The sequence below is a fragment of the Scleropages formosus genome, chromosome 21 (assembly GCF_900964775.1).
Source record: "Scleropages formosus chromosome 21, fSclFor1.1, whole genome shotgun sequence".
Lineage (NCBI taxonomy): Eukaryota > Metazoa > Chordata > Actinopteri > Osteoglossiformes > Osteoglossidae > Scleropages > Scleropages formosus.
Window position 1 is genome coordinate 441,608 of NC_041826.1, and position 24,552 is coordinate 466,159.

Consider the following 24,552-nt stretch of genomic DNA (forward strand, 5'->3'; position numbering starts at 1 on the left):
AAATTGCATCAGTAAAAATGACCAAAATGTGGGTAAATCACTAAGTATCTTAACAGTTAAAGTTGCTTTGGAGAGAAGTGTCAGTTAAATGAGTAAATGTAAATAAATTTGGTTCGCACTCTTTACAGCTCTTTCATAGCATAAGTTTGACACAGATGGCAGACTGACATCTTAAGCAGACTTTGTACTGAGAACTGTTAATGACATTGCAGAAAATGTCTTCATTCTTATCCTGTATTTGGTCAACCATAACATCAGTGTCATGTGTGGTTATCAGATGGTTTGCTTTTTTGCCACATATTGCAGAAGAGCAATGGGAAGAGAGAGTAGGCATTAGGTTAGAAATAGAAACAGTAATGTACTTCACTTTATGTAATTGATGTCTTATTTTGTCCCTCTGTATCTCTGGGGAAGTGACTTACTGTGTGATTTACTCTGGTAACTGTAAGGCATTACTATAGGCTGCGCGAGGCTCACATTCCTGGCGTTGCTTGGCTCTTAAATTAGACTGACTTTGATTTTGTGAAACACTATCCATCCATCTTCCTCCGCTTTTATCCGGGGCCGGGTCGCGGGGGCAGCAGTCCGAGCAGAGTCCTCCAGACTTCCCTCTCCCCGCACACCTCCTCCAGTTCCTCTGGGAAAACCCCAAGGCGTTCCCAGGCCAGCCGGGAGACATAGTCTCTCCAACGTGTCCTGGGTCTGCCCCGAGGCCTCCTCCCAGTGGGACAAGCCCGGAACACCTCCCCTGGGAGGCGTCCAGGAGGCATCCGGAACAGATGCCCGAGCCACCTCAACTGGCTCCTCTCGATGCGGAGGAGCAGCGGCTCTACTCCGAGCTCCTCCCGGGTGACTGAGCTCCTCACCCTATCCCTAAGGGTGCGCCCAGCCACTCTGCGGAGGAAGCTCATTTCTGCCGCTTGTATCCGCGATCTCATTCTTTCGGTCATGATCCAGAGTTCATGACCATAGGTGAGGGTAGGAACGTAGATCGACCGGTAAATTGAGAGCTTCGCCTTACGACTCAGCTCCCTCTTCACCACAACAGACCGGTACAATGACCGCATTACTGCGGACGCCGCACCGATCCGTCTGTCAACCTGCCACTCCATTATTCCCTCACTCGTGAACAAGACCCCGAGATACTTAAACTCCTCCACTTGAGGGAGCAACTCCCCCCTAACCCGGAGGGGGCAATCCACCTTTTTCCGACTGAGAACCATGGCCTCGGATTTGGAGGTGCTGATTCTCATCCCCGCCGCTTCGCACTCTGTTGCAAACCTCCCCAGTGCACGCTGCAAGTCTTGACTTGATGAAGCCAACAGGACCACATGGTCTGCAAAAAGCAGAGACGAGATCTCGCGGCCACCAAAACAGACACCCTCCATTCCCTGGCTGCGCCTAGAAATTCTGTCCATGAAGATAATGAACAGAATCGGTGACAAAGGGCAGCCGTGGCGGAGTCCAACATGCACCGGGAACAGGTCTGACTTACTGCCGGCAATGCGAACCAAGCTCCTGCTCCGGTCATACAGGGAACGAACAGCCCGTAGCAGCGAGCCCCGAACCCCATAATCCCGAAGTACCTCCCATAGGATGCCACGAGGGACACGGTCGAATGCCTTCTCCAGGTCCACAAAACACATATGGACTGGTTGGGCAAACTCCCATGAACCCTCCAGCACCCTAGTGAGGGTATAGAGCTGGTCCAGTGTTCCACGGCCAGGGCGAAAACCGCATTGCTCCTCCTGAATCCGAGGTTCGACTATCGGTCGGATTCTCCTTTCCAGTACCCTGGCATAGACTTTCCCAGGGAGGCTAAGGAGTGTGATCCCCCTGTAGTTGGAACACAATCTCCGGTCCCCCTTCTTAAAAAGAGGGACCACCACCCCGGTCTGCCAGTCCAGAGGCACCGTTCCCGAACTCCACGCGATGCTGCAGAGGCGTGTCAGCCAAGACAGCCCCACAACATCCAGAGACTTGAGAAACTCGGGGCGGATCTCATCCACCCCCGGAGCCTTGCCACCGAGGAGTTTTTTGACTACCTCAGCAACTTCAGCCAGGGTAATGGACGAGTCCCCCTCCAAGTCCCCAGCCTCAGCTTCCTCTACGGAAGGCGTGTCGGAGGGGTTGAGGAGATCCTCAAAGTACTCCTTCCACCGCCCGAGGACATCCTCAGCTGAGGTCAGCAGAGCACCACTTCCACTGTAAACAGTGTTTGTGGAACACTGCTTCCCCCCTCTGAGTCGCCGGACGGTTTGCCAGAATCTCTTTGAGGCCGACCGAAAGTCTTCCTCCATGGCCTCACCGAACTCCTCCCAAGCCCGAGTTTTTGCCGCGGAGACTGCCAGAGCCGCGCTCCGTTTGGCCCGTCGGTACCCGTCAGCTGCTTCAGGAGTCCCATGAGCCAGCTAGGCCCGATAGAACTCCTTCTTCTGCTTGACGGCATCCCTTACCTCCGGTGTCCACCACCGTGTTCGGGGATTGCCGCCGCGACAGGCGCCGGAGACCTTATGGCCGCAGCTCCGAACAGCCGCCCCGACAATAGAGGCGCGGAACATAGTCCATTCAGACTCGATGTCCCCCACCTCCCTCGGGACCTGGTTGAAGCTCTGTCGGAGGTGGGAGTTGAAGACCTCTCTGACAGGGGCCTCCGCCAAACGTTCCCAACAGACCCTCACTATGCGTTTGGGCCTGCCAGGTCTGTCCAGCTTTTTCCCCCGCCATCGAATCCAACTCACCACCAGGTGGTGATCAGTTGACAGCTCAGCCCCTCTCTTCACCCGAGTGTCCAAGACATATGGCCGAAGGTCAGAAGAAACGACTACAAAGTCGATCATCGACCTCCGACCTAGGGTGTCCTGGTGCCAAGTGCACTGATGGACACCCTTATGCATGAACATGGTGTTCGTTATGGATAAACCGTGACTAGCACAGAAATCCAATAACAACTCACCGCTCGGGTTCAGATAAGGGAGGCCGTTCCTCCCAATCACACCCCTCCAGGTGTCACTGTCGCTACCCACGTGGGCGTTAAAGTCCCCCAGTAGAACGACAGAGTCCCCAGTGGGAGCGCTTTCCAGCACGCCCTCCAGGGACTCCAAGAAGGCCGGGTACTCTACACTGCCATTAGGCGCATAAGCACAAACAACAGTGAGAGACCGTTCCCTGACCCGAAGGCGCAGGGAGATGACCCTCTCATTCACCGGGGTAGACTCCAACACATGGCGGCTAAACTGGGGGGCTATTAATAAGCCCACACCCGCCCGCCGCCTCTCACCCTGGGCAACGCCAGAATAGTGGAGAGTCCACCCTTGATCGAGAAGAGTGGTTCCAGAACCCAAGCTGTGAGTGGAAGTGAGCCCGACTATATCTAAACGGTATCTCTCAACTTCCCGCACCAGCTCAGGCTCCTTCCCCGCCAGTGAGGTGACATTCCAAGTCCCAAAAACCAGAGTTGGCGCCCGAGGTTTGGGTCGGCCGGGCACTCGGCCCCGACCACCGCCCAAATCACAATGCACCGGCCCCTTACGGTCTCTCCGGCAGGTGGTGAGCCCACCGAAGAGCGGCTCCAGGTTATGGCTTCGGGCTGAGCCCGGCCAGGCCCCGTGGGCGTAGACCTGGCCACCAGGCGCTCGCATGCGAGCCCCCCCCCCAGGCCTGGCTCCAGGGTGGGGCCCCGGTGGCCCCATACAGGGCGGGGTAAACGAAAGCCCTGGTTTCATTGTCATCACAAGGGGCTTTTGAACTGCACTTTGTCTCGTCTGTCATCCAGGACCTGTTTGCCATGGGAGACCCTACCAGGGGCATATAGCCCCAGGCAACATAGCTCCCGGACTCATTCAGGCACTCAAACCCCTCCACCACGGTAAGGTGGCGGTTCACGGAGGGGTTTGTGAAACACTAGTTAGATGAAAAATCCCATCCATCCATCCATCCATCTATCCATTTTAAATAAGTGCTTGTGCATTGACAGTCACACCCATTGCAGCCACCTTTCTGCCTTATTCCTGACTGAGATTAGGGGCAGCAGGTGCTCTAGTAGTTCCAACTGTTGACTTGCTCGTGAATCCCACTCTGGTAGAACGAACCTTTGATCAACGTTCTTCCTCCCTCAAATAACAGGGTCCTTTCCAAGTAGAAAATAACTACTGCTGCGGTTTGTGGAAGTATTCTAGATTCTCGTACAATGTCATTTTTACACACCTACGTGACAAACAAACACACCGAGTGAATCTCCACAAAATTTCCATCCCTGGTTATTGGTTCGGAGCAATCGTTCGATACAACAACAAAGCAAACAAGGAATAAACACCGATGGGAACATTTAAAAGGACAGGAGAGAACATGACGAATTGGCGTAAAGCAACATACAGTAGGTGTTCTGCCCGCAGATTTGTTTAGTTCATGTGATTAATTGCTTTGTTGAGCGGAACTTTTATTTCCATAAGTTAATACGCAATTTGTTCACATGCGCTATTTCTATGATGCACTACTGTTGGGATAGGCATAGTGGAAGCGTCTTGAGTTCTGTGTGCTTTTCCTACGCCCGTGGAAACAATAACTGTAAGTTGCGAAGTTCTTACAGACATTAGTTAAAATGTTTACTTGCCTTTAAGTTTGACCTCTGTAATGTAAACTCTGTTTATTCAGCCATAACTCCACGTTACTGTCCTTGTGAAACGCGTGTGTGAGTTCGCGCTGTGTCATGCTAAGTGTGCTATTGGCAAATGAGTTAACTGGTTATTATAACGATTGTTGTAATTAGACTAAGTTTCCTTTACTGTTTCTGTTTTTTATAGTTTCACTCGCATTTTCACTTGTCATTTGGAGACAATAAAGGAGCAAGACGCTCATATCCTGGCTCGTAAGAATAGAGTTTGGCTTGCTGTTAAACTGCGTTAACGTACTGGATGTGCATAACACGCAGGGAGAACAGTACAGTAGGAAAGGAATGTCCTGTTAAACTGACAGTCTCAGCTGATTATAATCATTGGGTAATGCCAGTCTGTCACAATTGAAACAACAGATTTTGTACTATTATTGTATTTATTAATTAATTACTAGTGTTAGGGTATTTTTCATAGCTGTTTATCTGGTTGTGTTGGACTAGTGTAAAGACTCATCTCAAATTCAAGTGAAGGCCATCTTGCGTCAAAGGTTTGCTTTGAACACCCCATTGTTGCCCAAAAAATACCCGTTATTCTGGTCTTTACATTAATTTTAGGCAACACATTTTTTGTCTGGCAACAGATGACTTACTCCATTAGGAATAATGCTAATTTGATCCCCTCACGAATGGGGTGATTTCACAGAGCAAACGAACCCTGCTAGGTGAGGGATGGGCGAACATACCCTGAACTGATGCAATAAGAATACCCTGCTGGTATTTTTGCAATGCAAATGGACAAATCATTGCAAAGCTTCTTATCTAATACTCAAGGTTATGTGGACAAAGGTATCAGGTAATAAAGGTTAAATAAACAAACATAAGGGTGGTTTTGTCACCTCAGACCTCATGGTGAGTTGAGGTGACTGCTGTTGCTTTACTTGTAAGCTCCATGTCCCCCCATCACGTCCCTTTCTTTTCTTTCATTTCCTTCAGGATCAAAGCAACACAGAGATTTTAATTGGGGTAATGTCAGCAGGGATCGTTGTTTACAAGAACAGGATACGAATCAACTGCTTTCTGTGGTGAGTACCTCTGAGGTGTTGAACAATGCCATGTTCTCAAAGCGCAAAGTGAGTGAGTCAGTCACAAGGTGCCGGCACACCAGGTGCAATGGTTATTTCCATTGTGTTTATTCATTCATTTTAATTGATTTTGTTCTCAGTGTGATTTGATTATTTTGATTTGTCTTAACATGGATGTGTTTTATTTAGAAGTTATAAGTTAGAAGTTATATGTACAGTTTCATATACTTTTTAATGTCATAGCATCATAGCAATATGATGATTTCCGTATATTAATTTGTAATGATGGATTTTTTTTAAACCTATGCTTTAGTAAGTATCACAGTTTTAATGTGGAACTTTTATTCAGTAGTTATTTGGGGAAAGTGGGTGGCGCGATGGCGCAGCAAGTTTGGCTGAGGCCTACTTTGTAGTGGGTCGGCGGTTTGAGTCCTGCTTGGACTGTCTTGTGGCGGACTGGCATCCTGTCCTGGGTGTGCCCCCTTCCTCTCCTGCCTTGCGCCCTGTGTTGCCGGGTTCGTCTCCAGCTCGCTGCGGTCCAACTTGGGACAAGTGGTTATGGACATTGTGTGTTGTGCCCTCAAGTCAATGATCAGTGGAAAATAAGCTTCTTACATGTTTTACATACTGAAGGTTTCTTTAAGAGATTAATATAGTATCACAATGTACAATATATTGTTATTTAAAGCTTTCCATTTCTCATATGATATGGTACTTTTTCTTTTCCACATAGGGATTTTCGAGGAAAGCAAGTTTTAGAGGAATAATATTCAGAAACACGTAAATAAATTTTGGAAAATTTAAAAAGAAAAAAGATTGCGAGGTATAGGGCTCTTCTGTTCTCAAGGTTTGTACCATACCATGCTGGGTATGTGGGAGGCTTTTGTTAAAGGCTAACAGGATACACAGTATTTTCTATTTTATTCAAATACATATGCACTATTGATATGCACTGCTGAGTGTTACCATCTGGTCCTCAGTGTAGTGGCATTTCAGCTCAGTGCAGGTTTGCCGTGTGTCAAGCCAGGATGTTGTAAATGGCATCCAGAGAACTCACAACCTTGTGCTGAATGCATGGCATGTCGCAGTGACACCTGATTCCTATTTGAATCCTTGTGCTTATGCCTCAGCCACCCCACCCCAACCCCAGTAAGATCTGATATTAACACACCACTGATTCTTTTAAACTGTGTGACTGTTGCAATGTGACTTTCTACTTTTTATACAAGTTTTGTAGAGAAGCCTCCTGCAGGGGCTAAAGTTGGTGCCACCAGTGCTGGAGACCACCCCCTGCTGTGTGGCGTCATACCAAGTTGGCATTTATTATTTTTCCAGAGTGTTCATTTTTAATTCACCAGCTCTTCTTTAAGCAGAAAAACACTTTACGGCTTCAAATAGACTGCACATTTTGGCTTGAATGTCAATAATCCTCGGTACATTTAGCACCATTTGTGGATCTTATAGGCCAGCAGTGCTCAGTGCTCTGTTGAAACAGGCATTAGTCACAGCAGTTATGCCAGTTTTTAAAGTATAAAATATATTTAGAATATCCCTGACTCACTCTGTGGGAGGACAAAAATGGGTCAACAGACATTTACATACCATTAGCGAGATTGTCAGATTTTGTTAATGGATTGAAGCTAGCTTTGACTTGTGGAATATAACACTTCCCTTTGTGTCTTTTGTAGGTTGAAGATTGTAAAAATATCTTTTAAATGTAAACAGTTTTTTATTCAACTCAGAAGAGAAATGGTAAGTCTTTCATATTCTACCGTTGGCTCTCTGTTGGATTGGTGGCTTTGTGTGAAGGGATGGGGAGAGGTGGTGCTTTCAGGATGGGGTTTCTGTTGGTGGGCATGGTTTGTGCAAAATGGGGTGGCACAAAAGGCTGTTTTTAATAAAGGGGCAGGGTTTGCAGGATGGCACTATGTGCTGGGCTGTAGTCTGCTTGGTAGGGTTATGCAGAAACACATCCTGATACTTTGATCCTTCTAGCATTCCTGGTTTTTCTGATTAAATTGTAAAGCTCACAGAAGATGACAAGGATTCTGCGTTTTATTACAGTGTAATTATCACGTTTAAAGATTTAATGGAAAAGGTAAACATTTAACAAATGTAGTGTGTGCCAAATTGCTTTACGCTTCAGATAGCTCTTTGTTACCTTTTCCTGTAAATTGTTGCACATACTGAGGATAATCAGGATTAGCTTCTGAATATTATTACAAGCACATAAAGGGAGTAAAATACCGAATGAAGTATTACCATAAAGGACACAGAACCATTTGTGGTGTTTCTTTTCCTTGTTGTTGAACTGTAACATTGTTTTCTTGGTTATGATCAGATACTGTCTTCAAAGTCTTTTATCACAAATTTTGGTAATGATAATGATACATTACAAAATAAAAAGTTAGTTTTTTCTTGCTTTTAATATCCTACAATTTAGGCTTTTCTTAATTTTATCATGTGATGTTGTGGACTAAGGAATGCATACCAGCTGCCTAACATAAAGTCACTTTGTTATATATGTTACACGTTAAACATAAATGATACCATAGTCTAATACTATAATGAAATAAAACAGGTTATTTGCATTAAGTTTAACTCTGGTAGCCAGGGAAATTACATACTAACTGTATAGTAAAATAATTATATTTGGGTAAACAAAGAACTACTTTGTTGCATGTCTTTGTGAGTGTTTACTCAGAGGCAAACATTTTGAAGGGCTCTATAGAAAATCAATTCCACCACTGAAACCCTGCCCTCATGGTCATGTGATGGGAGGATTGGGTGCGATACTCTGCTTGATTTCTGTGATAGGGTTTTTGTGAAGGAGTGACGGTTTTTGGGCGGGAGTTGTCAAGTGGAGAGACATTAATTTAAACAATGTCTTCACTTAAGCTACTGTCTGTCTCCCTCCAGAAATATTCCACCATCTACTGTACTGCCTAATTCAACCTCGCTACACTGCGGTATTTCTTACATAGTCTACAGCAGTCATTATTTCTGTTTGTGGCAACATTACTGCCATTCATAGCAGTGCGAATATTCATGTGGATTAATACATTCATTTGTATGTGAAAAGTGTTCTGCCATGAGGAGCATTTTGCTGGCAACAAGGGAAAACAGGCTTGGTGTTTGCATACTGGGAAGTCTGCATAATATTAGCATGGTTAATTAGGTGCAAGACTTTAATGATGAAAAATGAGACTGTACACTTTGTTTCTGCTAAGTACCATCCAAAGTTGAAGCAAGAAACTTGAGGTCTGGTTCTGTTAAGCTGTGGCCTGGCACTCTTGTAGTGGGACATGGGTAAACACTGAATGTACTACTTGTGAAAAGCATCGAATTGTCTCTGTATTTCTGGGTGTTTTACCTTTTAACTCGTTAAAAAAAATCAGGCATGGCAGGGTCAAACTGACCACGTGTAAGTATGCCAGTGGATATCATTTAAAAGACATACTGCTATAAAAAGTAAAAAGACTAAATGAAAAATTAACTGTTTAGACATTAAACATTGTATTATATTTCATGATTATTTATTATTATATACATAATGATACATAATATTTTGTTTATAATATGCATCTTTGATCCTATGGGTCAAAGCACAGGGGTCTAAATCAGCTGTGTTGGCTCATAACATAGACATTCATGGTTGAATGTGGTAGAACCTGTCATACAGCAATGGTGGCTGCCATGATTGCTTACCAAGCATGCCAATGGTTGCTTACCACTGATGGGTAAAACTGTGTTTGTCTGACTCAGCAAGGCCCGCTCTCACCCACTCGTGCTAATTCTTGCTTTGATGTCCCCAAGCATGAGAGCTGCGACACACTGCTGGGGTTCAACATGGTCAGCTATCGTGCTTGTAAGAACCTGTGGAAGGCCTGCGTGGAACACCACACGTTTTTCCGTTTGGATCGGCCCATGTCCCCGCAGAAGAACTTTTTCACACAGTATTTCACCCTGGGCTCCAAGTTCCGCTACTGGTGAGGGTCAAGATGGTGGTGCTCTCTATGCTGGGGTAGAGGAAATCACGTGCCTTACCCCAGAGCACCAGAAATGGAGAAGCTCTTTAAGAATGCATAGTCACCTATCCCTTTTTTATTGACCACTTTTCTGAAATGCTTCACTGTCCTAGAAGGAAACATTTTGTAACCCTTGCTGGTTTAAAGGAACCAGGCGGTGTAGTTGTTAGAGCCGCTGCCTTGCACTTGACGCTCCAAGGCTCGAATCCTGCCTCCTACTCTAGCACCCTTGAACAAGGCACTTAGCCCAAATTTCTCTGATTTGACAAATTACTTGGCTATATAAATGGATGAATCATTTTAAATATCTTAAACATTGTATGAAGTTTTGGAGAAAAGTGTCAGTTAAAGGAATGAATTTAAACAACTGTCATAAATGTAACAGCGTGACACACCCTTTTGCATGGATTGTGTTTTGCAGCGGGCGGACGGAGGTACAGTCTGTACAGTATGGGAAGGAGAAGGCGATCAAGGACCGAGTATTTGCCAGGTAAATGGGAAATGGCCATGTGTCACCCTGTCCCTCTGTTGAAACAGGTGAGCAAGCATCACCTCGGTCTCTGTTCAAGAAGGTTCGCAAGAGAAGGCCCATCTCTTGGGTCTCACTGTGCAGCCCCATGTGGCTGCTGTGAAGCATACAAGCAGAATTATTTGATGGCTGCTTGTGGTCGACGCAAGGCTCATGCTATCACCCGGGGCCAATCGGGTGGCAGACCACACCCCGCCAGGATGCGCGGGTGCCTGGAGGGCGTGCGGTGTGGTCGAACTTTCTCAGAAATGCACACGATCTGCACAGGAAGCAATGACTGCCTCTGAGGTGGGGGTAACGAGGGCAGAGCCAGCTGTTAAAAGCACTTTATCCTCCTTGGTATTGGGGATTGGAGGGGAGCTGACAGCAGGTGCAGCATGCTTGGGCCAGGTACTCACACTGGGGAAGGGGTGTTCACGTTTGCTGCAATTCCCATGAGATGGTGCTGGAGTGGTAATGTATTGGGGTTAGGTGGGCAAGGCTCATCAGGTGGCCACCTCCAACACCTGTCTAAATTGAATGGTCAGTCATGGATGTATGTACTGTATGGATATACAGTTTGCTGAGGATATGGGCAACGCAAAGGCTGTGTCATCTTTTATATAAGAAACTGCATGTGTGTGTGTGTGTGTGTGTGTGTGTGTGTGTGTGTATACACGTGTTGGATAGAACCTGTTGTTCAGCTAATGAGCAATAACTTCAGGCAGCATGGAGGTTCCATCGATGGGGCTTGTCTTTCACGATACTCTCTGTGTGCCATAACCCTGCATTCTGTGTTGGGTGGAGGTATTTATGAAAGTTGCTGTTCGCTTGTACTTGCAGAAGATCAGCCTGATTGGCCACAAGTTGGAACGGAAAAGCTGTGGTTTTTAATGCAACTGCTTCTTGCACAAGGGGCTGTTTTACCATGTTCATGGTACGGTGTCTAGGTGTGTTTATGCTGTAACCCTGCGTGTGTGCTCTCCTTGCTTTTAGTCTATTCTCTTTGTGGCACCGTCACCTGATGTACATGCTCCCTGTTCTTGTGGCTGGAGGACTTATGGTTAGTCCTCATGGGAACACTGGCTGCTTAGTGTACTTACTGCAGCATGTTCTCAGCCGCTGCACCTGGTTGTCATTTCTGTCTTTTGCATTGCTCCTGAGATTGCCTGCCAAATCCCCGATCTGGATTTGTGCTTTTTGTGAGGTCGGGGTCACGAGAAATACAGTCCTTTTTTTTTTTTTTTTTTTTTTTTTTTTTTTTTTTTTTTTTTTTGAAGAAAAGTAACAGAGATAGGACTGCGGTTTAAACGGCACAAATCGACACAAATGTAACACTAACGAAAAATATATTTATTTGTGATGTTTGTAGGGAGGCCAACTTCACGGTTTCAGGGGCCGTCACACAAAATATTATCCTTTATATCTGAAAAAGTTAGAAATAAGACCGCGGTTTGAACGGCACAAATTGGCACAAATGTAGCACTAACGAATGAGCCCGAATTAGTTTCTGCAGCATTGTAGAGGGGCTGGAGTGAGGTAATGTGCCATGTAAACAACCCTATATAACTCCAAAACTAAAGGAGGTAGGATCGTCATTTAAATGGCACAAATCATCACAAATGTAGCACTAATGAATAAGCCCCAATACGAGTGTCTGTGGCATTGTAGGGGTGCTGGTGATGTCACGTACCATGTAAATGAGCTTTAATATCTCCATAACCAAAGGAGACAGAACCGCAGTTTCAATGGCACAAATGTAGCACAAAACGAATGAACCCAAATTCGAGTTCCTGCGGCATTGTAGGGGGGCTGGAGTGACCTCACTTCCAAAATAAATAAATGTTAATATCTCAAAAACTGCAATGGCACAAATTCTAATTTTTATGCCATAAAACAGCACATATGTAGCACTAACGAGGTTTTCTTCATTTGTGCTGTTTGTAGGCGGGCCAGCTTCATGGAGCTCTGGTTTTCGCAGCTTTGGCACTTAACTCTGTTTTCGGACTTTTTCAGATTTTGGCGTTGCAGATAAGGGGTAGTAAACCTATATTGGTATAGTTTCCCTATGAGAGCATCAAGCAGCTGTTTAATTGTGAGCCACCGCTGAAACCCCTTTAAGTCTGAAAGAGACTGAACATGACCATGGATTGATGCTCCACCTTTGATGGGTCTTTAACTGTGCTTTTTGTTTATATCCTGGTCCATACATAATCGTGACACTTGGCCAGGCTTAATGAATTTAACCTGTTAACAACCTTTTTTGCATTTTTGATTATATTCTTATATAGATTTACTAAATTAATCTGTTCCTGAAAAAGGTACAAAGGTGTGGACATTGAAATGTTTTACACCATTGGTTCTCAACGGGGGGGGGGTGCAAATTGTTTCCAAGAAAAAAGCACAGAGACAGGTCATCATTTGGGTACTCTGTATTTTATTGCTTTTCAATTATAATGTGCATAAAATGAAAAACCTATAAAAATCTATGTAAAAATCTCTTCATTATTTAAAAAATATGATTTAAAAAATATTTAAGAATAATTATAATTAAAAATATTTTAAAAACACGTTCCTTCTCCCTCTGCATTTTCTTTCTGAGTTGGAGAGACGGAGCTTAAGCCCGCCTTTTACGTATAGCTGGCAGTGTAGACACGAGTCAGAACGTCAGAGATACCAGTCGAACTAATCCATGGTGATAAGTTGGTATGGATAAGTTCATCACACGTGCTAAAAGGAGTTGTGGCAATGGTCCGTCATCAGCACCTCCAGCTAAAAAGTCTAAAACAAAAAAATATGATAAGAGCTATCGCCGCTGCCCCAGTGTGTTATATGCACAGATTTGCTGGCAAATGATAGCATGAAACCATGTAAGTTGAAGCGCTATTTAGAAACTAAACACCCAAAACTTAAAGACAAATCCTTAGACTTTTTCAAATTAAAGTTATCTTGCCTTACACAGCAGAAACGCACCATCAGCAAACACACGTCAGTGTCAAACAAGTGCCTCAAAGCGTCCTACTGTGTCTTGCAACGAGTTGCTAGATAGATTAGGAAAATCTCGCACAATTACCGAGGCGCTTATCCTACCTGCTGCTAAAGATATCTGCCAAGTCATGTTTGGGGAGAATTTCGCACAACAGATTGGTGACATCCCCCTTTCTAATGACACCGTTAGTCGCCGCATATCTGACATGGCAAATGACATTAAGGAGCAGTTGCTAGCTAACATCATGCAAAGCCAGTACTATGCACTGCAGCTTGATGAGACAACTGATGTTGAGGGGCTAGCACAGTTGCTTACGTATGTCAGATATATTAAAAATGGCAATATTGAGGAGGACATTCTTTTCTGTCGGTCTTTTCCAGTGCACACAACTGGCGAGGCACTATTTGACGTTTTGGATGGATATACATGGGATGCAGACATGTCATGGGATAGCTGTGTTGGCATATGCACGGACAGAACGTGTTCCATGACGGGGAGGGTTTGCGGCCTGGTTACTTGTGTCCTGCATTTAGCCCCATTAGCCAAATGGACCCACTGTATGATTCTTCGCGAATCTCTTGCATCAAAGCAAATGCCCGAGTCTCTTGAATCCGTTTTAAAACAGGCAGTGCAAATGACCAATTTAATCAAAGCACGGCCATTAAATGCACGCTTGTTTTCCTTGCTTTGTCAGGAAATGGGAGCCGAACATGAGCAGCTCCTATTTCACACTGAGGTGCACTGGCTCTCCAGAGGTCGGATTTTACATCGCCTCTATGAATTGCCTTCAGAAGTGAAGGTGTTTCTAGTTGATGCGAAGTCCAACCTTGCATGTTACCTGGATGACCCCGTGTGGTTAGCGTTGTTGTCATACCTGGTAGACATTTTCGAAAGGTTGAATTTGTTGAATAGGTCGATGCAAGAGAGAGATGCAAACATTTTGCTTCTTTCAGAAAAAGTCAGTGCATTTGTTGGCAAATTGGATCCTTGGCGTGATCGGTTGATGAATAAAAATGTTGACGTTTCCCGACTTCGCTGACTGTGTGCAAGAGACAGGGAGAAATATCTCCCCTTTGATTAATACAGTCGTTCAACATGTTGATGGACTGAAAAAACAGTTTGTCTGTTACTTCAGTGAAGATTTCAGTTTGTTTGCTTCGGTCAGAGACCCCTTCAGTTGCCCAGGAAAAGATCTATCAATTGACATGGAGGAGCAGTTAGTTGAATTAAAGAGTGATACCAGATTGAGACATCTCTATAGCTCTTGCTCTCTGCCTTCGTTTTGGTTGACTGTGATGACTGAATATCCTCAGTTGTCTGACTCCGCTGTTAAATTGCTGCTTCCATTCGCCTCAACTTATTTATGCGAGGCCGGGTTTTCAAAATTAACTGCGTTGAAAACAAAATACCGAAATTGCCTGCAGGTGGAGGATGATCTCAGGCTTGCGCTGTCCAGCATTGAACCGCGCATTGTGCTTCTTTGTAAAAGGAAGCAAGCGCAGGTTTCCCACTAATTTATAATGACATGGCTAGTGAAACGCACCCTACGCCCCAATTTGCATATCACATTACATTACACGTAATGTTACAAATTAGTTCTATATTGTTCAAAAATATTTTTGATAAATTAAGGGCGTGTTCCACTATTGTCCTTTATATAGTTTTAAAAGAAAAAAAACATAAAAGTTAAAGAAAAAGTACAAAAACAAAAAATCTAAAAAAAAAAAACTATCTATCTATCTATCTAGTCATGGGGGGGTGTGCCACATAATAAGAGAGGTTTGGGGGGGCTTTTGTTCCAAAAGGTTGAGAACCACTGTTTTACATCAAAGCTCTATTTCCCATTGTTTTAAATGAGAAAAGTAATAATGGGTATCCAGTCCCATCTGAAAACCCAAAACCAGTTTTCCCAAATATCACTAAAACATGGCAAAACACCCATATAACTATGAACCCATTATTTCAAGATGATATGTAACACTTACATTCATCCATTTAGCAGATGCTTTTATCCAGAGGAAAGTACATCTCAGGAAGCAGTACATCAATGTATTACACCAACAGACGGAGATCTAGATGCAGACATGTAAATCAGTCAGAATCAGAATCAGAATGAGCTTTATTGCCAAGCATGTTCACACATACAAGGAATTTGTCTTGGTGACAGAAACTTCCACAGCACGGACAGAATGACAGTGACAAGACAGATGAGAAGATAGGATATGTGAATGAAGGATAAAAAATATTTAAAAATATAAAGTACCCAATATACAAAAATAGTCACTAGACATTGTATGTATGTGCAGGTATCTTCTATACAAATGCAAGGGAGAAGGGAGTGTGAGTAAGAGATATGATGTGATAAATATAAATATAAATAGCGTTGTGTATTGCACTGGTTTACTCTCTAGGGGGGATTTAGCTGTTCATGAGGTAGATGGCCTGAAGAAAGAAGCTTTTCTTGTGCCTGGCTGTCCTGGTGCTCAGTGCTCTGTAGCGCCGGCCAGATGGCAAAGGTTCGAAGAGGAAGTGGCCAGGATGTAAGGGAGTCTAGAATGATTTTGCTGGCCCTTTTACTGACTCTGGACGAGTGCAGTTCTTGGAGAGCTGGGGGATGTGCCGATGATTCTTCCAGCAGTCCGAACTATCTGCTGTAATCTTCTGATGTCTGATTTCGTAGCTGAGCCAAAATATCACTTCGAAATATCACAAATATCACCATAATCACTTCATGATTATGAAACACTTCATGAGGTCATTAATGGGTATATTTCTAGACAGTATGTTTTGAAAACTAGTTGTGTTTTCCTTGTTTTTAGTAGACAGCAACAAACATTCAGTTATGAAATTAATCTGAAAACCAAGTGCAGACATCAGTTTAGAATAAAAAACAAGGCACTTCATTAATGAACTGTTGTTGTACTCACCAAGTGTTCACATAACATTACAGTATATTTGCATTTATCAGACACTTTTCTCCAAAGGAACTTCCACTGAAGCCCACACCTTATTCACTAAGATGACTTACACTGTTAGATACACCACTTACAATGGATCACTTATCCATACATCAGTGGAACACACTCTCTGTCACTCACATACTATGGGTTAACCTGAACAGCATGTCTTTGGACTGTGGGAGGAAACCACAGCACCCAGAGGAAACCCATGCAGACCCAGCAAGGACACACAAACTCTGCACAGACTGAGTGGGGTTCAAACACATGTCCTCTTGTATCACCCAGGCACTGAGAGACAGCAGCGCTTCTTGTTGTGCCACCATGCCGCCTTGTTAATTGTGAGTTGTGGGTGGAGGTGGTAGAAGTCTTGGCAGTCGTTCTTGCACTTCCACTGCACAGATGCATGGAAACAAAGGGAACGTTTGACAGAAAACCAACAGGAAAATGTTGGTGGCACATTAATACCATCTAGAATACATTAATGCACTTTCAAATTTTTTGGGCACACTACTGATGAATTTTATTACCCAGATTTTTCTTTTTTGTTACAGAAATCAAAAATTGGGTATCAGAAGCCAAGGGACATTATAGCAAATTTCAAGTAAAGAGTTAGTAAATCGACAGATGCCTGTATCATAACTTTTCTTCTGTTTTATAAGATTTATAGTAAAAATGGTTCAGTGGAAACTGTGGTTTTACAAAAAAGTGTCCTAACCCTAATACCCGAATTATTAATTTTCATTTTGGATTTTTTATTTGTAATTTGTTTTTATGCCATATATGAGATGTACAATAAAATATTTCAGTGGAAACTGGGATTTTACAAGTTACCATTATTAAAAAAAATTAAAGTATCAATTCCAATGCATACAATTCTAAGAAATAAACTTAAATTTTAAAAAAAATTGAATTCCGTAAAAAATGTGCTTGAAGCAATTAGATAAATACCTTGTTCAAATTCAGACATTAAAAGCAAAGTTAAAAGTGTCACTCTGAAGACAAGCACTGAATAACAGTGTAGTCCAACATGTCTTAATGTTCTACAGATGTTTTTATTATCACCTCTTCCCAAGGTCATCTACAACAATTTAAAGACACTGTCCAATAAACAGGACACTGGGTGCAAATTAATTTAATTTTCCTCACATTCACAACCGGGGAGACTGCTGCAGCCCGACCCTCCCAGATAAGAGTTCATTACACCGGTGAACAAGTCTCTTGTCCCATGAAAAAATGCCTCTCTTCTATTTATTTTTGCACGCTGAATTCAGATAGGTCTTCAGAATTTCTCTGTCACCCATAGTTTTTATATACCAGCATATTTACACCTCATACTGTATAGTATATTGGTACTGGTATTATATGGTGCATGCGAAACAAAAAGTTTGCAAAAACACAGCTATTTTCATTGTTTATGAAGTACAATAGCTTATTCTTCAAATCACATTGACAAAAGATTTTCACCACGACATTTTGAATGTGGGAAAAGGGTATTAAGGCAAGTGGAGTCTCAATATGTTGGCAGACTATTGCTGGACACTGAGGCCAAATACAGCCGAAAACCAGACACTTATGCGTTTTACAAGTAAGTTTGTACATATTTTAGGTGTAATAACAGCCTTTTTTTTGAATAAGTAATATACATTTTTTCAAAAATAATTGCTTTGTAACTTTTAAACCCTGCCTAATAGAAAAATACTGAAAACAGATCTGAATTGAGCGTAAAAAGTACTATAAAGTGCACACATTTTAGTTCGTGGGACAAAAAAGTTCAATTTTGTTCACTACTGTTATCTATAATGTACTTGAACGGGTGCTCAGCTGATCAATGACTCTTGAGTCCTGCTTATGGCCCTCTGAATCTAAGTTTTACAGTTTCCTAGAGATCGTGATTAGATCTTTCAGATGTGACCAGCACCACAACTGAGGGCACGCTGGAGATCCAGGCACTAAATCGGTGGCTATGAGAAGGGGCATTGTCGTCTCACGACTGGTTTAGTCTGTTCATTGTCATAAATCTGTTGGTGATTTCTGTAAGAAGGGGCCAGTTGGTCTAACTACGTCAACAGTTACTCAGTGATCATGGAACATCCTGTGCGGTGTGTTGAGGATTGTGCGGTCATGTAACTGATCCCTGCAGCCTTAACCCCCACAGATCCCCCAGTAAACCAATGGCCAGGAAGCTGATGAGCAGTATGGACTGGGAAACGGTGAGCAGGAACTCGCTGTCAGAGGAGCGGCTGGAGACCCAGAGCCTGCCCACACGATCCCCACCTGGGACACCCAACAAGTGAGTGCCTGTTCACACACAAACACTCGCACACGCACTAAAATGTATCCCCCCTGAGGTAATTGCTCTTCTTCAGCAGGAACTCCATGTTTACACAAAAAGGGAGCCGCCCACGGCCATGTTCTGTCGGTCACCTGGTGGACCACATGGTCCAGGCCTCGCCAGGAGAGGTTTTCTCCAACCACAAGTCAGCCTCGTCCACCCAGGCCAACAGCATCAGTCTGGACTCCTCTCCGTAAGGGAACCTCCTGCCTTTCCACGTGTCTGGCTGTGTGTCTGTTTGTCTGTCTCTCCCGTTGTGTGTCTGTCTCTGTCTGCCTAGCAGTGCTGCACAGTGCAAATACAATCTTATTCTAGTTCTCAGTGTAGTATCATGATTCTAGCTTGGCTGCCCATGATGTGAGCTGCCAGTGAACCCCCATGTTCAAGATAAATGGATTTTGAGGCCCTGGGAGTGTTTCTTGTTCTGCTCAATCTTGTAATGAACTAACTGTAGAAGGAGCGAATGTGTGAGTATTGAACTTCAGCTGCAGTTACTACACCACCCAGTGAAGATCAGTTCAAAATGCTTTATTACTGAACTAGGCAAAACTGTTACTGGAACATTATCTTGTTATATTTAACGTGCTGTCAGTTAGCACACTGCAGTTTGTTAATCCAGTTCCTTCCTTTTCCCCTCATAATTTTTCACTATTATTTTGTCTTTTAAATTATTGTTGTCTTTTGTGGATGTCTGATTATAACTTTTGACTATGCTTATTTTGTTTTATTATTGCACCCTATATATGATTCTTTTTCTTCAAAGTGTTTAGAAAAGCTAGTTTTAAAGGTGCTGCATAAAAGAAAGATTAGTGTATACTGTGCAGTTAATAGACAGGGCAACAGGGGACTTGGTAGTTATAGCCACCATCTTTGGACTCAAAGGGCACCAGGTTCAATCCCACTTCATGGTGCAGTACCCTTGATCAAGGTACTTACCCTGAGCTGAGACAGTAGAAGTTACCCAGCTGCATAAATGGGTAAATCAGTGTATCTGGAGAAAGTGTCAGCTGAATGAATATGTGCACTATTATTAATTCCATTCCATTAATTAAGATTTGTTCGTCATTCTAAAATTCTCTTTTATTGGGAAGATAGTGTGTATGAAGCTTCTGATCTTACAGTTGTGCCGTTTGAGAAGAGGGATGTTGAGAAAGCATAAGTCACAGTGGCGCCGCAATGATGGGAAGTGCATATGGCAGTTGTAATGTTCGCTGCCCCACTGTGCCACTTTTATCTTGCCCTGGAAAGAGACTCCCTCACCGTCTGCACCTCTGAGCCCTTTCAGCTGAAATCCGCATGGCTTGGTGTGCTGTCACACTATTTGGTGGTCCTGCGAGACACTGTGCTCGGCCCCCGAGGCCACATCCATTGGTTTTCCTGCATCTCCAGCTGCCCAAATGCTTTGCTGTTTGTAGCTGTCACACACTCCTGGCTCAAGTGCGAATGCATATGGTGACACATGCACTGCTGCCGCTAGGGTCCAGATTGTCCTGCACGGAGAGAGCGGCCTCAGACCCGGGTCCCTCACATGGGCCATCATTGCATTTGATTTTCACCTTACTGTTTAGTTTACACCGCATGTGTTTCTACACTGTTTGTTTTTATTACGTAAATGGCCGTGGGTTGTAATGACGAGCTCTTTCTCCAGCCTGCAGAACGGTCCGCTTTCACCGTTGTCATCTAAGCATGTATAATGCAAATTGGCCAATACTCACAGCTTGTTATGCTGATGTGCTACAATGGGACGCTGCCTTAAATTCTTTATTTCACTGCAACATCACATCCACCCTCCCCCCACCTGTGCCAGGGGAGTGTGCAGTTTTTTGTTAGATACTGGTGAGTGATTGCGACGTGTGTGTGTGTGTGTGTGTGTGTGTGTGTGTGTGTGTGTGTGTGGGTGGGCGGGCGGGCGGGCGGGCGGGGCGCGTGTGGGCGCAGGCGCGCGTGTGCATCGACAACTCCAGCTGAGTTTATCGACTGTGACAGCAGTAGCCTCCTGCTTTGCCATAGACCACTTTTGTGTGTGTGGGACTAAACTGTGTGTGTTAGAGACATTTACATTTATTAATCCATCTGATGCTTTTGTATCTGACGGGTGTATCTAAAAGGGCTGAACTGTGTAAAAGGGACAGCAGGCGATTTACTGGTTAGAGCCACAGTCTTGAAGGACCTGGGTTCAAATCTAACTCCTGCTGTAGCACTCTTGATCCAGGTACTTACCCACAATTGACCAACTGTATAAACAGGGTTAATAATTATAAGTAGCTTAACATCGTAAGTTGCTTTGGAGAAAAGCTTCAGCTTAATGAATGAATTTAAATGATGAAACGTAGGCTGTAATACGTTTGGCTGCTCAATATTTAGAAAATGAACTTTACTAGAAGCAGTAATGCTGTCCTCTCACCAGTGGAAACTAGTTATATTGAACTGCTGTATATGTAACAGGTGTATTTCTGTTGGTTTGCTGGTGTAGTATTTTCACAGGGCAAATAATGCCGAGGGTCTTGGTGGAGTCATGGTGGACTTTGTGCTTCCAAATCATTCAGTATAAAGTTGCTGTACGCTGTATGTCAAGAGGTCATTTGGGTTCCAGGTTTAAAACTCCACTACGTGTCAGGCACATGTTCAGATCACAATTCTCTGGCCCCCCGTGGGCCTTCCTTGTAAACACTACTCGTACTCTTTACTGTGAGTGTCAGTCTGAAGTGTCCCCGCTAGCAATGTATTGTTATTTCACACATCATTACTGTTCATTGTCCCACATGAATACTGTAGCAGGGTATTATATAGGATGCACAGGCAGCCCTTCACTTGCCACGTATGCTTGTACTTCTACTCTCTTGAGAGCACCCTGACAAGATAGCTCACACTGTAGTTTGGTAGCATGGCTGCCCCCGATCTCCAACTGCTCTACCTGTCAGGACTGCAGAAAAAATAACTCACTCAAGTGTCTCGCAGCTCTAAGACATCTACACCACCCACTGTCAGAGCAAGGCTCTGTGTATCATCATGGACACCAGCCATCCAGCTCATGCCCTCTTCACACGTGTACCCTCTGGTAAAGGCTGCTTTAGCATCTCTACACATAGCTCCCACTTCAGAGACAGCTTCTTCCCACAGATCCACCGGTGATATAGCACCATGCTCCCATCACATCCCCCATCCATTGAACGATTACTGCCAAACTCTTCTTCCATTTATACATTAATAGTCATTTCCTGCTGTCAGTTTGTGTTGAGGCCACGGCCTCCTTGCACTCTTACACCAGTTACCTGAATGAAATAAATATCCACACACACACACACACACACACACACACACACACACACACACACACACACACACACACACACACACACACACACACATTTTCAGAACCGCTTGTCCCATACGGGGTCGCGGGGAACCGGAGCCTACCCGGTAACACAGGGCGTAAGGCCGGAAGGGGAGGGGACACACCCAGGACGGAAGGGGAGGGGACACACCCAGGACGGGACGCCAGTCCGCCGCAAGGGACCCCAAGCGGGACTCGAACCCCAGACCCACCGGAGAGCAGGACTGCGGTCCAACCCACTGCGCCACCGCACCCCTAAATAAATATCCATTCACTGCATTATATCCCCCAGTACTCTAAAGTGCACTGTTGTATTAGATTGTCCTGTCTTTGCACTGTTATATTGTTCTCTCTGTTGTGTATTGATTATGGTGAAAACTCCGCGCTAAGTGTTAATAGGCCACTCTTAATAGCACCATGGGTTAGAGTTTGGTTGGCCGGCAATATGTACAGAAAAAGGGTAGAAGAGTTGTTGCTGCACGTGGTTCAGTAAAAGGAAAAAGAAAACATTATCCATCGCGTCTTATCTTTATTTGTGTTCGAGTGTAGTTATTGCACCCGTAAACACAACAGTTGGCGACGAGGATTTTTTCGGATATTGCCCTGAAGTTTCTCCTAGTTTTTTTTTGTGGATGGACGTTTTCTTTCCTGGGAGCCGAATGGGACGAAGACGTGCGACAGCAAAACTGAGTGAATACAGACCTGTAACGTGAAATAATATATAGGAAAGATGGCTGGATATTTCGGACAAATTGATGCGTTTGACAGTGCTACGGATGATTGGCCGATGTACTGTGAGCGAATCGAACAATATTTCAAAGCCAACGGCATTGCCGACGACAAGCGGGTGTCGGTGCTGTTAAGTGCGATGGGTAGAAAAGCATATGCGTTGCTGAGAACCCTCACTGCCCCCACAAAGCCGACAGACCTCAGCTTTGATAATATTGTGCAAACATTGCGGGATCATTTAGCGCCAAAACCGCTGCTTATAGCGGAACGTTTTAGGTTCCATAAACGTAACCAAAACGAAGGGGAGTCTATCGCAGCTTATGTGGCTGAATTAAAGAAGCTGTCAGAGCACTCTCAGTTTGGAGATGGACTGAGTGATGCGCTGAGAGACCGTCTAGTCTGTGGTATTTTACAAGAGAGTATCCAGAAAAGATTGCTTACGGAGTCGGATCTCACATTCAAACGTGCAGTTGAAATTGCTGTCGCCATGGAAACAGCAGCAAGAGACGCTGTAGAGTTGCGATCCGGAGTAAAAATGTTGGTGAACAAAGTGACCACTGTGTGTAAATTAAAAAGGACAGTGCAAAATGCAGAATTGTGCTACCGTTGTGGCAAGGGCGGACACAAAGCAAACCAGTGCAGATTTAAAACTGAAACGTGCAGAAAATGCAACAAAGTTGGACACATACAAAGAGCTTGTCGCTCCGATCTTTCACATCACGAGAAGAACAAACAGTACAAGGCTCAGAGAAAGAAAAGTAGAGATGTGCATGCTGTTGCTCAAAAATCTGATGAAGAAAGCAACACAGGGTTGGCAACTCTGGAAATCTACAGTCTGAAAGGTGACTTGAAACAAGCGATCTGGCTAACACCACGAGTGAATGGAAAGACAATCCGAATGGAGCTGGACACAGGCTCTGCCGTATCTGTCATGTCACAGACTGAGTTTGAAAGACATTTCACAAAAGCCGAACTTAAGCCATCGCCTGTTAAATTGAAAACATATACTGGTGAGCCCATAGTTCCTCTGGGTGTGATGCCAGTGACTGTAAGGTACAATGATCAACAGCGCGAACTAGATCTGTATATAGTTCCAATGGCAGGACCAGCACTTTGGGGACGTGACTGGTTGAGAAAGTTACAGTTGGACTGGAAATCCATAAAAAGTCTACAAATCTCAGTTCCTGTTTTGTCAGGCACTCAAGAGAAACTGAAAAAGGTGTTGGATGGTGCTGCAGTGGTATTCCAACCAGGAATAGGAACGTTGAAGCATATTAAAGGGAAAATAACCCTGAATGAGGGTGCAGTACCCAAATTTCACAAAGCGCGGCCAGTCCCCTATGCTATTCGTCAGAAAGTGGAAACGGAGCTGGATCGGTTAGAAGCTGAAGGAATACTGTCCAAAGTTGACTGGAGCCCCTGGGCAACACCAGTTGTTCCTGTTGCCAAGAAGGATGGAACTGTAAGACTGTGAGGGGATTTTAAAGTCTCCATCAACTCTGAACTGCAAGCAGAACAATATCCACTACCAAGAATAGAGGATATTTTTGCTTCCTTATCAGGAGGACAGTTTTTCAGTAAAATAGATCTGGCAGAAGCATATTTTCAGATGGAAATGGAGGAAGACTCAAAGGTGTTCCTGACCATTAACACTCACAAAGGCTTGTATCGATACAGTAGACTGGTTTTTGGTGTTGCCTCAGCGCCAGCATTATGGCAACGAGCGATGAGACAGGTACTTCAAGGATGTCGGGGTACCCAGTGCTCCCTTGATGATATTATAGTCACTGGAGTGGATGACGACAGTCATTTGGAGAACTTGACACGTGTTCTACAGAGACTAAGAAGTTATGGACTACGTGCGAGGCGTGATAAGTGTGAGTTTTTCAAGAGTACTATTACATATTGTGGACACGAAATTGATGCAAACGGCTTGCACAAGTGTCATGACAAGATAAGGGCTGTCGCAGAGGCCCCA

At 44.2% G+C, this 24,552-nt stretch overlaps 1 protein-coding gene across 6 annotated transcripts in view; it reads left to right on the forward strand.

Moving 5' to 3' along the window:
• The window catches only part of LOC108941962 (tyrosine-protein phosphatase non-receptor type 4-like), a 94,030-nt gene that overhangs the window by 49,270 nt on the left and 20,208 nt on the right, over nt 1-24,552 (forward strand). For 5 of the 6 annotated variants that reach the window (XM_029247429.1, XM_029247428.1, XM_018764921.2 and 2 more), the window contains 6 exons: nt 5,606-5,694; nt 7,383-7,446; nt 9,511-9,683; nt 10,144-10,212; nt 18,335-18,469; nt 18,546-18,704. In XM_029247429.1, the coding sequence (XP_029103262.1) occupies nt 5,606-5,694; nt 7,383-7,446; nt 9,511-9,683; nt 10,144-10,212; nt 18,335-18,469; nt 18,546-18,704 (689 nt within the window). The remainder of the gene's footprint in view (nt 1-5,605; nt 5,695-7,382; nt 7,447-9,510; nt 9,684-10,143; nt 10,213-18,334; nt 18,470-18,545; nt 18,705-24,552) is intronic. The other variant, XM_018764922.2, reaches the window with a different exon arrangement.